Source organism: Pinus tabuliformis, chromosome 1_1 (assembly GCF_031772625.1).
Source record: "Pinus tabuliformis cultivar Carrire ecotype Pingquan chromosome 1_1, CPIR1, whole genome shotgun sequence".
Classification (NCBI taxonomy): domain Eukaryota; kingdom Viridiplantae; phylum Streptophyta; class Pinopsida; order Pinales; family Pinaceae; genus Pinus; species Pinus tabuliformis.
The window spans coordinates 62,233,260-62,248,883 of NC_142297.1; the positions used below are offsets into that span (position 1 = coordinate 62,233,260).

The 15,624-nt window shown below is 34.8% G+C and overlaps 1 protein-coding gene and 1 long non-coding RNA gene across 2 annotated transcripts; one reads left to right on the forward strand and one right to left on the reverse strand.

Moving 5' to 3' along the window:
- Window positions 1-644: 644 nt before the first annotated feature.
- LOC149211564 (jacalin-related lectin 19-like) lies at window positions 645-2,156 on the reverse strand. Its single transcript, XM_089390459.1, has 5 exons — window positions 2,103-2,156; window positions 1,784-1,891; window positions 1,618-1,682; window positions 1,315-1,539; window positions 645-1,207 (listed from the first exon to the last, which is right to left on the reverse strand). The coding sequence occupies exons 2-5, from the start codon at window positions 1,791-1,793 to the stop codon at window positions 956-958; spliced, it is 552 nt and encodes a 183-aa protein (XP_089246585.1). The 5' UTR covers window positions 1,794-1,891; window positions 2,103-2,156; the 3' UTR covers window positions 645-955.
- A 1,275-nt stretch (window positions 2,157-3,431) lies between these two features.
- On the forward strand, window positions 3,432-4,623 carry LOC149211565 (uncharacterized). The gene is made up of 3 exons (XR_016250170.1): window positions 3,432-3,904; window positions 4,010-4,047; window positions 4,129-4,623. It is a non-coding gene; the product is annotated as an uncharacterized LOC149211565 (long non-coding RNA).
- The last annotated feature ends 11,001 nt before the right edge of the window (window positions 4,624-15,624 follow it).

The following is a 15,624-nucleotide window of genomic DNA, read 5'->3' on the forward strand; positions in this document are numbered from 1 at the left end:
TTGTACCCCGCGTTGTATCTTGCGTACCCCGCGTTGTATCTTGCGTTCAATTGTAAGTAAAGAAGTTGAATATAAACAAAAATAGACCATCAAATAAAGAGGTTGAATATAAACAAAAAGATATCATCATACAGATTATTGTAGTTTGCTTTCAATCCTCAATAAAGAATTGAATATAAACAATAATAAATAGAGGCAGAGATCACAGACGAAGTCCAGCATATAAACATTACACAAGTCTTTGCTAGGAATTTTAATTTCAAACGAAGCACGAACTAAAAGCCGAAGCATATGATCATTGAGTAACACAAGTCTTTGCTAGGAATTTTAATTTAAAACGAAGCACGAACTAAAAGCCGAAGCATATGATCATTGAGTAACACATGATCATTAATAACAATTACCTGTTATATGAGGAGGGTATGATCATTAATAACAATTTCCTTTTCATAATAATATAGAGGACAAGAAGCGTATGATGTTTAACAATAATTTTTTAAAATAATTGTATAAAAGATAATTAAATTTTAATGATAATATAGAAGATGATAGCGTATTATCACTAACAACAATTTCACCCTCAACTTAGTCAACAATTTTACCTTCAATTTAGAGAGGGGGCAAGAAAGTACGACTCCTCCTAAGACTGGAGGAGTTCAAAAGTCTCCAAATTTAGTATTCAGAAACCAACTTACAAAATCCTTACAAAATCCCTTAGAGACCATTGCCTGAAAATACAATTACCATTACCAAGCCACTTGCATTCAGAAGTCTCCAAATTACACCCTCAAAACAAAATTCCAAAATGATCAGATGGAAACAATTTCGGACATTACCATGTAACAGAGCGAAGACAGGATTCAAAACATGGGCTACTTCCAAAAACAACAAAACAACCAGGAACTCAAAAGTCCGCAAAATATAGCATGGGCTTATTCCGTGTATGTTTGGAACTTCATAACTTGCGCATATAGACTCCCACTGAGTCAACATAGGACCAGCTCCCGAACCCATGCATCCCAACAATTTTTCCCTCTGATTCCGTCTCAAAGTAAGTTCCATGTTCCGGCCCACATGGGCCTAGTTTCCTTTGGTTTGTATGAAAGGTTAACGATTTCACAATAATAAAAGTCTGAAACCAAAACCAAGTAGGGCCATAATAGCCGCTGATTTTAGTGACAAATTCTTCAGGATAGTTCAGATCGTACTGCAAACAAGGCACAAAAAGGCGGGCCATCAGGTCAAATAGAAATAGTTACAATCCATGTACTCTTCCTGAACTTATAAATTCATGAGGATGCAGTTGTGACTTACCACTATTTTAATACCGAATTGGCCTCCATGATGAACTCCCCGGAAATCTCTATCCTTCACATTGATATCTCCTTCGACACCATAATCGAGTTGTAGTGCAGTTAATGTTCGCTCATTTACTATCACGGTTATACGACGAATGCCTGAATATGTCCCGTCGTTCCAGAAACTGCCCCCAGGGCCTCCATATAATGGTGAACAGTATAATCCACCATGATTATTAAACTGCCGCAATAGAATTTTTAAACTCATTATCTAAATAAAATAAAATCCAGGAAATGCAGAGACCAAGGATATGCATACCGGTTCAAAAACGGTTTCAATGTCGGTGTCGATACTAGTTTCATCCGCGTTTGAATCTAGCTCCCCTGCAGTTTAGAATGGGGATTGAGATATAAAATATTTCGACTTTAATGGCTTTAAGCAATGAAACATTGGAACTAGGATCGTTGACAGAGAAAATACATACAGGTAACCATGGTTGCCTCCAGAGAAGCCAAGTGCTCTACAGAAAGGTTGATGGGGATCTTAACACTTCGTGTGTGGCTGCTTCTGTTCCCAGTACATTTCCCTTACGCTTGAAACACACAAAAGGTCAGACAGTATACTGATAAAGAAACAATTGCAGAAAATAATTTTCTTGTTGGTCTCCGAAAGTTTCAATATGGTGAATGATTGATTAAACCAGAGAAGCTTCAATCATGGGTTATTATATTTCCGCTGAGAAATAATGAAAATATTAAGGGATACTCATCATGCATGCATTCCCTTCTGAGACTAAAACTGACCTCGCTGTAGCTTCGATAGTCCCCTTGCTCAGTCCTGATAATTTTACTTCCCTTCGCTGATTTGGGCGTGTTGTAACATAGAAGACGAAAGCGATTAATATAGCACTCACCTGTCCAAATTCCATGACTCTTCGTGGCATTGAAATCCTCAAGGCTCCTGTCAATTAGCACGTATTATAGCAGGTTTAGTGGGAAATAATTCAATACCATTTGGCAGCGGTGAAATTTTCGATGCGCCTGTCAACTACCACTAACCTGTCTGAACCTGCCGCAATTGCCACGAATTATTCTCCTTTGCCTGCAGTTGCAACGAATTAGAAATCCCAAGATAAAGTGCTATTAAATGATGGCTCACATGTCAAAACTCTTCTAACGCGGAATCGGCAACCCTTATCCCTATTGCAGAGTCGTTGAACCTGTTGCCAGGGCTGTTCGATCCCACCATCTCTGTCACCGTTTATATTGACGGACGTTTGGTTTATTACCGGAATTGTTTATGGTCAGAAACTCCGAAAATCTCAACTGCACCATGTAGCTCGTTACGTTTCATATGTTCATTGTGCTGGCCCCATTTAGTGTGGAGCTCGAGGCATACATATAACCTGCGCAAATCCAAATACAGCCCGTACCAAATTATTTATGACACCATTAATTTTCCACACAGCCGAACCAGGTTGGAAATAGTCGTTTCCATCGATTGAAGGTATAGCGCGGCCTAGGTTTCAATAAAAATGTGTTACCATTTGAAATCTCATTGTAACGTGAACCTATCCATCCCGAAAAATAAATAAATAGAACACGCTTAAAATATTGAAGTTATAATTTTTTTATATTTTTGTTTGTTTTTTAATGAAATGTATTTGGTATCATTCAAAGAAATCTTTGCAAATAGGAAAATTAATTTTAATATAAAATTATATATTTAGGGACTGAAACAATATGTATATATAAATTACTAAGTGAATTAAAAAATTTATGTGTAACATGTCTACCTTATTCTCTTTACCTTAACCATTATTTACCAAAAGTTTTGATTTTATTTTATTTTATGGGGAATTAATACATGGTTATAGCACGCACTAATATCTTTCAGAATTACCACTTGTTTCAGGCAATCTTACACTTTTTTTAAAATTCGATAACTAATGCATTAATATTGCCATTCAACATCTTAGTTTAAAAGATTTCAATAATAAAGTTAATAACTAATATTTACACCCCTCCAACCGATGTACACTAGACTTAATTAATCCTTTATCCCACTGTACGCGTATCTAGAAATATCTTACGATCTTGAACATCTGGAGTTCAGCAGACCCTGCGATGGAACTCCACTAATCCGACGGTCAGCAATTAGGTCCGACGGTCAGCTATTAGGTCGGGATGGTTGAGGTAACCAATTCCCTGGCGCTGGTTGAGGTAACCAATTACCCATCTGGTGGCGCTGGTTGAGGTAACCAATTCCCCATCTGGCGCCAGGGGCTCTGCAACCTGCAAGTTTTGCTTCCATGGCAAAGGTTGAGGTAACCAATTCCTCATCTGGCTTCGAAAACGAGATTCATTCAGTCATATTCATTCAGTCATTTTGTTGCAAGGTTTGAGGTTTTGCAACCTGCAAGTTTGGTTAAAGTAGGGTTTCGTTTGCTGGAGTGTCTCATTTGCAAGTATACCGAGCATGTTATCTGCTGTGTATTTTGAAGAGATTAGGGAGCCCTAATTTTTACACTGTCGATGCAAGTGGTTCCTATAGACTTCGGCCTTGCATCCACAGGTGAAGGAAAGACTATGGTCAGGATCCTTAGGTAATTGTTGGAAATCATTTTATCTGGAAGCAGTCTCGAGTCCTTTGCAAGAGAATAAAATGCTAAACGCTTATAGTATTTAATTACAGAGTCTTGTTTTTACAGACTTAGGTGTGCATTGTGACCCCAACGCCACTCTATAGGTACTATATTATTACAGGCCTGATTTTTCTTTTCTTTTTTCCTTAACAGTTTTCTAACTCGACCCTTAAATCTGATGGCAGGTTAAGTATTGCTTTCCTCAACAGTTCAGAACTCTGCAGTGGCACCCACTTATGGTTTTCTCTTCAATGTTCCATGTTGGTTACTCTAGTCACTGAGGGGTTTTCTTCGCTTCCAGACAACTCAAGGTCACCTTTTGACCTTCTGGAGATGATTGAGTGAGTAGGGTTAATCTACCGCCGGTCATGCCGGCATTTCACTTGTTAATATTGTTCTTCTAGCTTAGCGTTATAACATCGTGATTATATGAACTGGGACCCGTAGTAATTATATGAACTGGGAACGGAACAGGTGATTCGGCTGCCATATTAGTGTCATTACTGGAATGAGAAATCCTGTTTGCAATGTCTACTACACAATACAAATTAATCTATGTTTACCCTTCTCTGGGGTTTATATGGTAATTTTCTGGGTTTAACCCCAATTCGTTCTTACGGGTTTCAGTTGTAGCATGCATTAAAGTTGTTCATGCATCTAAACACGAGAGCTGATTCTTGAATTGTTGAGAGTTTAATCTACTTATGTTGGACTATTTGATTGTATAATGTTTCTTAGTTATCAAACCACTGTCGTGAAATTTTCATAAAGCACCATTGATATTCATGGAACTTAGTTGATAAGTTTACCTATACGTCTGTAACAGTTTTGAACTTCATTTCTGAGAATTTCTAGCTACCGTCATGTATTTTCTCATATCGACAGACTATCATTATCTCCTGTCACTTTGTTATTATACATCCATTGACTTGGTAATAGATTCTCATTAATAGGTTGTTCTCAAAATATGATTCCCCCTTCTAGCAGGTGTTAAACTGAGGCATTCGTTGCTTTACATCCCTGTGCCGAGGGTTTGTGACAGTAATTATTTACTGTTATCTCTCGCCGACCAGGGCTCTACTCCAAGTTCCAGTTATAATACATATATTTTGGATTATTAGCATTACTCGAGCGTAGGGAGTCATGCTGGTCTGGCTTACGCATAAGCCAACTTCTTCCTTTTTCCAATGTATTATTAATTTCATGTATTATGATTATGTTACATTAATTTTATGTATTATGATTATTAACATAGCTTGCAAAATTACTTTCCCTCAATTTATGTAGAGACCAATTTTTTTAATAGGATGTTTTACCCTTTCATATGACTGTATAGCTACTGTGCTTTTTCCTGCATAATTTTGCTCTTTTGTACAGTGTAATGCTTAATAACGCTTAATATTACACCCGTGAATTTGTATCATTGCCCAGCTGGAATTATGCAATTTTGCTTAATGCTTTAATGAATTTCCAGTCATTTTACTTCACAATCAGACTCTGTAACGAATATAACACACTCTTTTAATTTACATGTTACTCAAATCTATTTAATCAGACAATTGTCATAAATATATCATTTATAGTAATTAAACAGACCTCTGTCATTCCACAGAAGTGTAGTATATTATTTAACAGAAAACGTCATTCCATAGAAGTGTAGTATATTACTTTACAGAAAACATTTATCTTGGAAGGAAAAATTCAACAAGAATTATATAGAATTACTTATCTGTGCCCTCTCTGTTTATCTCAGCCATCCCGAAAATTGAAAAATTCAACAAGAATTGTTGAATTATACAGAAGTACTTATCTGGACTTATTTGGGCCCTAAGTACTTATCTGGACTTATTTGGGCCCTCTCTATTTATTTCAGCCATCCAGAAAATCTCTCTATTTATCTGAGCCATCCAGAAAATCACCAAGGAAATTTGTGTTCCACCCAACCATCGAGAATAGCAATCATGTAAGTCTCTCTATTTATCTCAGCCATCAAGAAAATCACCAGGGAAATCTGTGTTCGACCCAACCATCCAGAACAGCAATCATGTCCATTTCCTTCGCAGAATACCAATCACGTCCATTTTCCCCCAGTTTCTTCCCAAAACAGTTACTTGACAGAGACCACTCAGATCTGTTATGGGCATTCAGACCTTGCCACTCTAGCCCAAGGAACTCAACCAACTTACAGCTTGTCTCAAGGAACTCAGACTTGCAGCTTGTCTCAAAGATCCCACTGGCCACCCACCAATTCAAGGATACCCTAAATGATAGCATTCTGTCAACCTTCAACAACATCTTGTTTCAGGTTCTGAAGTTTGAAGTTTACCCCTCTTGCACTTCCAGGTATCAAGATTCTAAAGTCACCTCAGGGTTTCTTCCCTCTTTTTCTCCCCTCTCATCCCTTTGTACGAACTGAAATTATTCTTCAATTCAACTGGGATTATTTTTCTCCCTGTCCTAACTGAGATTATTCCATTCCTTTCCAGAGAAAAGAATAACTGTCTTCTATTTGTCTAGTAACTGGAACTCTCATTTAACACTCTATTACAACAACATTATAAAATTAAAACAACATTTTATCATCTATGTCCGGCCTATGTCATTTACCAAGACTTGGCCATAAAACATAATATTTACAACTTTATTCGCGGGGTGTCACAAGAGGTTAGTAAATAAAATGTATTAACCAATGCAAATAAATAAATGAGTGAATTAAAAAATTTACAAGTTAGTAAATAAAATGTATTCACCACTTAATGGCAATGGTCGTAACAATTTTTCCCTTTTAAATTAAAAAGTATAGTAGTTGGTTATTAAATATAAATAAAATATTTAAACGTTTATATTATAGTAGTTGGTTATTAAATATAGATAAAATATTTAAACATTTATATTTATAATATGTATATTGATTTAGTGAAAGTTAAAAAGTATAGTAGTTGGTTATTAAATATAAATAAAATATTTAAACGTTTATATTATAGTAGTTGGTTATTAAATATAGATAAAATATTTAAACATTTATATTTATAATATGTATATTGATTTAGTGAAAGTTAATATATTTATAATATGTATATTGATTTAGTGAAAGTTAATATATTTAAAAAATGTTTAGTTAAATTATTTTATTTTATAAAAATGATTTACTATTTTCATGAAAAAATGTATTTGATTTAACCATGTTAACAGATTTGATGGAATATATATAGAAATATATATTAAAAATAATATAATATTTAAAAAGTTATAGATTAATTATATTATTCATATATATATATTTTAAATTATGGTATTATAATTATTGATTATTTGTCTTATATATAAGACATAAAGATACATCATTAAATAAAATATTGAAAGATATATGATTAAGTAAAATATTGAAACAAAAATAAAGAGAAAAGAACAAGTTACTTATAAGGTGAATTGGTACATTCTTATTGATCTCTTGCAATATCTTTTCACTTGCTAATTTTTTTTCTACATTTTCTAGGGTATAATTTATATGTTTTTATGAGACATTTGCTCAGGTATAATTGATAATGTTTTTGTGTTTTATTTATTTAACTAATTAAGGTTTTGTATGAGATTCGTTAATATATAATTTAATATAATGGGAGATTTGATTAATTAGTAATGTCTTTATATAAGATTTGTTAAGATATAATTTAGTGAAATGGTCTTAACAACTTCTTAAAGCTAGAGAATTACCAATGACAATTCACGACTACAACTCATACATACGGAAAAACAACTTCTAGATTGACACTTGGGAACTCATAATGACAATTTACAACAACATATGGAACCTTCCTTCCTATACCCTCTGTTAATGCTAAGGATAATCTATGTTTAACTGGTCTTCATCAACACTCGCATTCACTCTGGAATCTCACAAACATTGCTCTTTCACCACCACATCTTCGAGTTGTCACTTGACTTCCATTTAAAACATAACTGCCTCTAACCATTGTTGATGAACATTGCAAGATCAGCAATATTAAAAATCCCTTCATTTTTGTGAGTCACGTTGATCATTACAACGCTCATATATCATATCAAGTGATTTATACACAAAGAATGGGAAGCCATCTGTAGTGGTTGACCTTTTGCAATTTTCTGAGCAACAGCCTTCTAGAGGTGAGCAGGAGACAACATTTGTCTGAGAGCAAAATTTTGTTGCCCTTTCGATCTCACTGTGACATAAAAAGTACCTTGTCATCTGTCTCTATCAAGAACAACAAACTCTGTGTCATATCTGTGGCTATCAACAGGATTTTATGCCACTCCCTGTGTCACATGCAATGATAGGCAACACTTTAAGAAAAACTATAGACACCATAACAACCTCAATGTCTAGCAGAATTAAAACACGAGAAATTACGAGTGCAGTGATTTGGACTGTGGTGGAAGATTGGCCCAATTCATTCATCTTGCAAAACAATGACATGGTGGGACACCACTCCAGTGATACTGGCTTCATCCGCAACGATCCCCTGAAGAATTGTCCCTGGTATTCAAGCTAAAACATGCTCGTCTTTCTCTCGGTTGCTAAGGATGATCTCTCCAAAGCGGAAGCCCAAAATTTGTTGCATCACTTTGATCCATGAAAAATAGTGGAATTTTAGTGCACATTCACCATCACCTATAAATGGAACAAACGTGTAGGAACAAGGACCAACTACTTTGAATCTAGATGGATTGGGCCACCGCTATGGACGCTGCTATTGACAAGTTTTCATAAGCTACGGGGAAACACAACACCAAGTATTCTTTTTCTACTCTGAGATCCAATCTCACTCAAACATGCATTGAACAAATTTACAAACAAAAATAAATTTTACTCACACATGAAAATATATCAAATACTCTCTGACACTATCTATTTACATAGAAAAAATCTCAAGGCTTTCTCACATTTTCCTGGCCCTCCTATGAAAGAGTTAAGCCAGTGCCTGCTTGATACCATGTTAGAAAATAGAGAGAGATCAGATAGTGATTACACACAACACCAAACACATTTTGATATCTTTATTGATCACAACAATTACACATGTATAGGATATAAATCATTGATTTCGACACATCTAGATAATGACTACAACTCGTACATAGGGAAAAAAAAACTTCTAGATTGACGCTTGGGAACTCACAATGACAACTTACAACAACACATGGAAGGATTACTTCCAACACCTAACTCCTAATTAATAGTTATTGGATTGCCTTGCTTTGAGGACATTATAGCTTGAAGATGAAAAGAATGGTGATAAAAGTCTCACTATGGACATTAAGAAAATACCATAAGATATGAAGTAACATACAATCACATAATATGCAAAATTTGTAGATGTAAAATGTGAAAGTAAAGAAGACACTACCCATTTAGGCAAGATGTGGAGATGATCAATAAATTGTCATGGACATTCCATTGGAGTAATTCATCACAATAAATCTAATAAAATATTGAAACCTTTATTATGAATGGTAATTCCTTTTAGATATTACATTATTTATTTGTCGTTTGTGTGCTTAAAAAAAATTAGCTGAAATGCGAGCAATATAGAATGAAAAGAAATACACACACCAACCAAAATAGGCACAATATTTTCCCTTAGAAACTATTATGGCAGAAAATGTAGTTAAAAGGTGAGGTTGTTATGCTCTCTATTCTTTAGTATGAAAAAACATGTAAATACAAAGAAAGAGGTACCCTCTATTGAATTACCTAAAACCTATGGCTTGTAAAGTTTCTACAAATTATTAACCCCCTTTGTTTTTCTCTTTAACTTCACACACCTAGTTGCTTTGCTAAAATATGAAAAAAATACAATAACATCGAGTGGAACCCCTACTCCTCCTAGTGTCCCAATATTTAACATAACCCAATAACTAACTATGGGTAAGTCTTGACTCCCTCAACCCTCAACTAGAGTTACAATTTTCAACCTTTTAGTGTCTTTTTGAAAGTCCACTCACGGCTAGCCCCATATTCATGAGCAATAGGGCTGAAGTGAAATCCACTTGTACCATAGTGGTTGATACGATAGATCAACTTGCAAGAGGCATAAATTTTTCATACGAACTTCTAGCAACAATGATTCTTGCACAAGTAAGATTTGTTTGACCCCAAAAAAAGTCGTTTAATGCCTCAAAATGACTCTGGAAGATTTTAGACCTTAATTTTCCAAACTAAGATACATTGATAAAAATGACCCTGCAAGTTGATTCCTCTAATTCTTCCACTCTGAAAGCATTGAGATAGATGAAAAATAATATAATAATTCAATCAAAATCATGAGAAATTATAAATGAAAAATGTATTTCAATTCCCTAAAGTACATGTGATGAAGTTAAAATTGGAAGAAACTTACCCTTCAAATGATAGTGAACCTATGAGAAGATAGAAAAAAAAGTATAAATAAATGAGGGGTTTAAAAAATGAATGAGGATAACCTACTGCAATGCTCATAATCATGGTCAATCTACAATGATAAGATGAACATAAAAGAGTAATAAATAGATACATAAAGTGAATATGTGGAAGTTTCTCAAACAAGTGTAAGAAACCAACCAAAATGTGATGCAAGCTTTTAGAATTAGGGAATAGTCATGAAGAAATAACTTAGACTCTAGTGATATCTTGTAAATGAATAACCATGTGGTAAGTGGTTGTAGAATCACATAAGTCATCTGTGGAAAAGACTTCATTGTGGCAAATGAAATAAACTATGTAGACTAATTAGCAAACACCTAGCATGAAGTGTATGAAGGAATGTTGCAAGAAATTCTATAATGAGACCTTGAGAAGGATTATGCATAATTGACAAACCAAGTGAGAATCGAATAAGGGAACTTGCATGAGAATGATGCCCCAAAAATGGCAATGAGGCCATCAGGAACACATTACCATAGGAATGTGTGCTCATTCTTAGGAATACATACATGTTGCTAGGTGTCTAGGCTCGATAATGGCTCAACTAACAACTAGGATGCATGAGCTAAATAGAAAGATGTATTTTCCCATGGTATTGAATGATGTAAAGAAGGTACCAAGAATATTATAAATAATGAGCCTCACCTTGCAAAAAGACATATTGGTCCACTAGGATGTAATGATCCAAAGTTTATCTCATTTAATAAATCGTTTACTTGAATGATTTTTTTTCCTTCTACATGTTGGATGTATTTTTTTTCCAATATTTTTTCATGATTAGTTTCTTGGAAAAATTACATTTCCCTCCCCTATTCTCTCAGCATTCATGGTTCTTGGATCTTAGCCCCCAATATTTGGATGAGTCGTATCAGAGCCAAGCTACAATTCCATGGCAATCAAGGTCTTATAAGGGTTTCCAGAATGGATTTGTTAGCATCCTGCCATAAATTTTTCTAATCGAAAGCATTTTGGATACCCTTTTTACTCTTTGTACCTGACATATGTTGGAGTAACATCCATGAATATGTTCTCAGGAAATTCTTTCTCGTCTTCTACCACATGCATTAACCACAAAGTGATGTAACCTTTTAGATTTAGGGAATGGTCATGATGAAATAACTTAGCATTGTAGTGATATCTTGTAAATGAATAACCAAGTGGAAATTAGTTGTGGAATCACATAATTCATGTGTGGCAAATACTTCATATGTGACAAACAAAATAAAATATGTAGAATAATTAGAAAACACCTAGCATGGAGTGTATGAAGGAATGTTGCAAGAAATTCCATTATCAGACCTTGAGAAGGATATTTCATAATTGAGAAAACAAGTGAGAATTGAATAAGGGCATTGGTATGAGAATGATGGCCCCAAAAGTGGCAATGAGGCTATCAAGAACACTCTCCCATGGGAATGTGTGCTCATTTCTAGGAATGCATACGTGTTCCTAGGTGTCTAGGCTCGACAAGGCCTCAACTACCAACCAAGATGCATGATATGAATAGAAAGAGGTATATGCCCATGGTATTTACCCATGGTGTTGAATGATGTAATGAAGGCCCTAAGAATATTATAAATAATGAGCCTCACCTTGCCAAAAGACATATTGTTCCACCCCAATGTAATGATCAAAAGGTTATCTCATTTAACAAATGGTTTTCTTGAATGGTTTTCTTTCCTTCCACATGTTGGATGTATTCAGTGAGTATTTGTTTTTAATGTTTTCTCATGATTAGTTTCTTGGCAGATTTGCATCCCCCCCCTCTTCTCTTAGCATTTAATATTATTTGACATTAGGCCCTAAGAACTAGATTCGTGGTATCAAATCCAAGTTATGACTCCTTGGAAATTAGAGTTTTTTAAGGGTTTCCAAGATGGATTCGTCGGCTTCCTGCCATAAATTGTTCTCATCAGAAGAATTTTGGATACCCTTTTTACCCTATATCCTAGATATTTGGTGGGGTGACATCCATGAATATGTTCTCGAGAAATTCTTTCTCGTTGTCTACAACATGCATCAACTAAATTAGAGTAATTGGCAATTAGATTGGAAAAACCTAGAGATGACAAAAAGGAAAGAGATTAGGATCCTCACCCCATATATGATTCAAGAGATTCTGAAGAGTTCTAGCTTTAATATTGGCTCTACAATGTGGTGGATTTGAAGTACAAGCAATAACCATGTAAAAACCCTGGCTTGAATGACCTCTCTCTGAATATCTTTTGATCTGAAACAAATAACTACAAGAATAGTTGTTGCACTTTTTGTAGCTGAGTCCTCTGAGAGTTTGAAAATATGCTTCAACAACATGGGAACAACCAACACATGTTGATGGAACACTTCTAGCCCCATTTCCATCTTGCATAGGAGTTTTACTATTGACAATTCTCGAATAATGTCTTGTTTATTGATAATCATCAGGGCTTCGATCAACACTTCAATCGTTAAAACCCCACCATCTATAATACAACCACTCGACATCCATTCACCATGTTGATCATACATAATGGGTCATTAATTTTCTCATTTGGAGGCAACAAGCTTTCCAGTAAGATTGCTTATGATTTTTTCTGCTTGTTCCATGGTGAGTGATAATACCAATCTACTTGTTTTGATGGGATGCTTGATTTTACTTGTAATTTGTGTTGGAAAATGTAACTAGGTTTAGTCTTCATAATTATCATTGTACTTGTGTCATTATATATCTTGTAGCTAAATCATGCAAGGTCAAATGTTGAGGATTTTTCAATAGATTCAAGTATGGAAATGAAAATTAATGGCATGTAAGGGTTATAACAGTAACCTTGCAGGAAGGGGGAGCTCTTTGATAAGGCAAGGGAAGTATTTGCATTTCAAAGGTATTCTTAAAATTTTTGTGACTATGGTGGTTGCATAGATGGATTGTTTCATGACAATGGATTTCCTCTTGAAATTTCATTAAAAATGTATATTGGTTACAATGGTAATCCAATTGGAGGCATTCCGTTTACTTTTGGAATTGTTATAGATACAATAATATTTATCAGTTATGGTTGGTTGGTAATGATGTGCTTTATCAAGCCTTTTTTTCCTCTCCCTGTTACTAATTATTCACTAAAAAGCCTCAATTGAAAAAAAATGAACGTTCAATGAATTTGGACTAATTATAACAATGAAATGAGAAGCATTTTCCTATCCAGATTTGTTAATTTCTATAAGCTAATAATAAAGGATCAATATGATAGATATTTTTTGAAGACATGATCATTCCAATGGTAAATTCTTATTTTGATGCTGAATGGTCTAAACTAGTGTCATAATAGCAAAATGAAATGAATTGCTGACATAATCTCATTGCCTCCCCTTTTACTTGCTCCAAATTTGCATAAATTTATCTTCCACCTACAAAATTGTCCTCCTTCATCAATGTATTCTCATTTATTCCCTATTATCTCTCTCACTAAACTCATTTTTGAATTTGTAGTCTCCATTGGTGTTGCAAGAGTTCATTAACAATTATGTGTGATATTTAAAGTGTTTGTTGTGGGAGATTATGTTAACTATCTAAACAAGGATTCCTTACCTAATGTGGTTGAGGAGATGCTTAAGACCATAGAGGGCTCTATGTCATTCTTCCAGATTTCAAATGTTACCCAAATTTGAAATGTTGGCTTTAGGCACGCTTCCTTCAATTTTGGAACCAATGTATATCTTGGCAATTTAACCTAAAACAATTGTAACTTGCAAGTTCTATTTTTTTGTAAGTATACTAGTGAAATTGCATTGCAAAATGGGTGCATTTTCAGTAGAAACTGACACCCTTATTAAGTTTTGTGGATGAAGGATCTTGTTGTTTTATCTTCATCCATGTTAACATTTCATAAACATATTCATATTCTCACTTTGTATGGGATTAGAGGGGATTGACAATGAGGCTTCTTGTTTTTGGAATACCTATCAATCAAGCATGTACAAGCGAGCTCAATGAACCATGATATCATCTTCTCACCTTGTATCTGATAGGGGGAATTGATGATCAGTTACAATTTTCTAAGAGCCTAAGCCACAACCTAAGCAACAGTGAAAACTAGAGCCTCAATCCTGAACTAGATTCAAAGGTGCAGTCAGAGTCAAAGTTACGAGCGTGATTTAGTTTACATCTTCAAATCGATATTGGAAGCACTTCCTCCAGCATAAGGCTTCAACTTCTAGCCAAATTTTGAATTTTTCCAGGAATTGCTCTAAGCATTCTAGAGTTGGTGGTCAGCCTTAAACCACCGTTCGTTGAGACCTCAGTGGTCTCCCTTTTCAAAAATATAGGGAGCACTTCCTCCAGTAGAAGACTTCATTATTATATATCAAATACCATGAAAAAAATTGATTAATATGTAAACACAATCCATATAAAAAAACAACAAATATGATCTTGTAATGGCTATTAGTAAAATACATCTCAAACTGCCTGAATATTTGAGGATGAACGCTTTGATAACATATTCACTATGTCTCCTAAAGAGAAGAATGCACGCCTCCCTCGTTTGGACTACTGCTTGTTGCGTAAGAGAACCATCATCCACTATCAAATTCCAAATTTAAAAAGACCCCAGGCATAGTAGTTTGAATGGCCTCCATAATTTTATGATAGAACGGAATTTTATCATTCAACATGGTCAAAAGCATGATTTTGGACTTTGTTGTTACCAAATATGAAGACACAAAAGATGCATGAATCTAGAGCCTCTCTTCTTCAATTTTTAAAACATGGGAACTCTAGATGATATCCTCTGCATTTACAGAAAGGATAAATAACTTTGTTCCTTCCTGAAGATCCACATCCGAGAGTCGTTGACGACACCTTGAAGCATTCAATTTGTCAAATATTTGGGTAGTTATAATCTCTAGGGCTAGGGATACCTTGAAAGAGTTCTCCATAATGCATCTCCTACACTTGCACACGAAGCCCAATCTCTTGCACGTGCCTTGGCATTGCATTAATGGAATGAAGACATCAAAGTAAGGGATAGTAATCTCTTCTCCTTTCCCGATGGGCTTATGCATGAATAAAAATGGTGCTTCCCACTTCCACCTAGCTCGAGTTCAGCAAGTAGAAATGGTTTATGAAGGACTACAATAACCAGAGATTGTTAAAACAACAATCTTGTTGACTGAGATTGGCTTCATATATATTTTTTATTTTGAAGAAAACATATTCTCGACATCAACAACCAAAAATACATTGCCAGAAAGTTGGCTTCCGAGG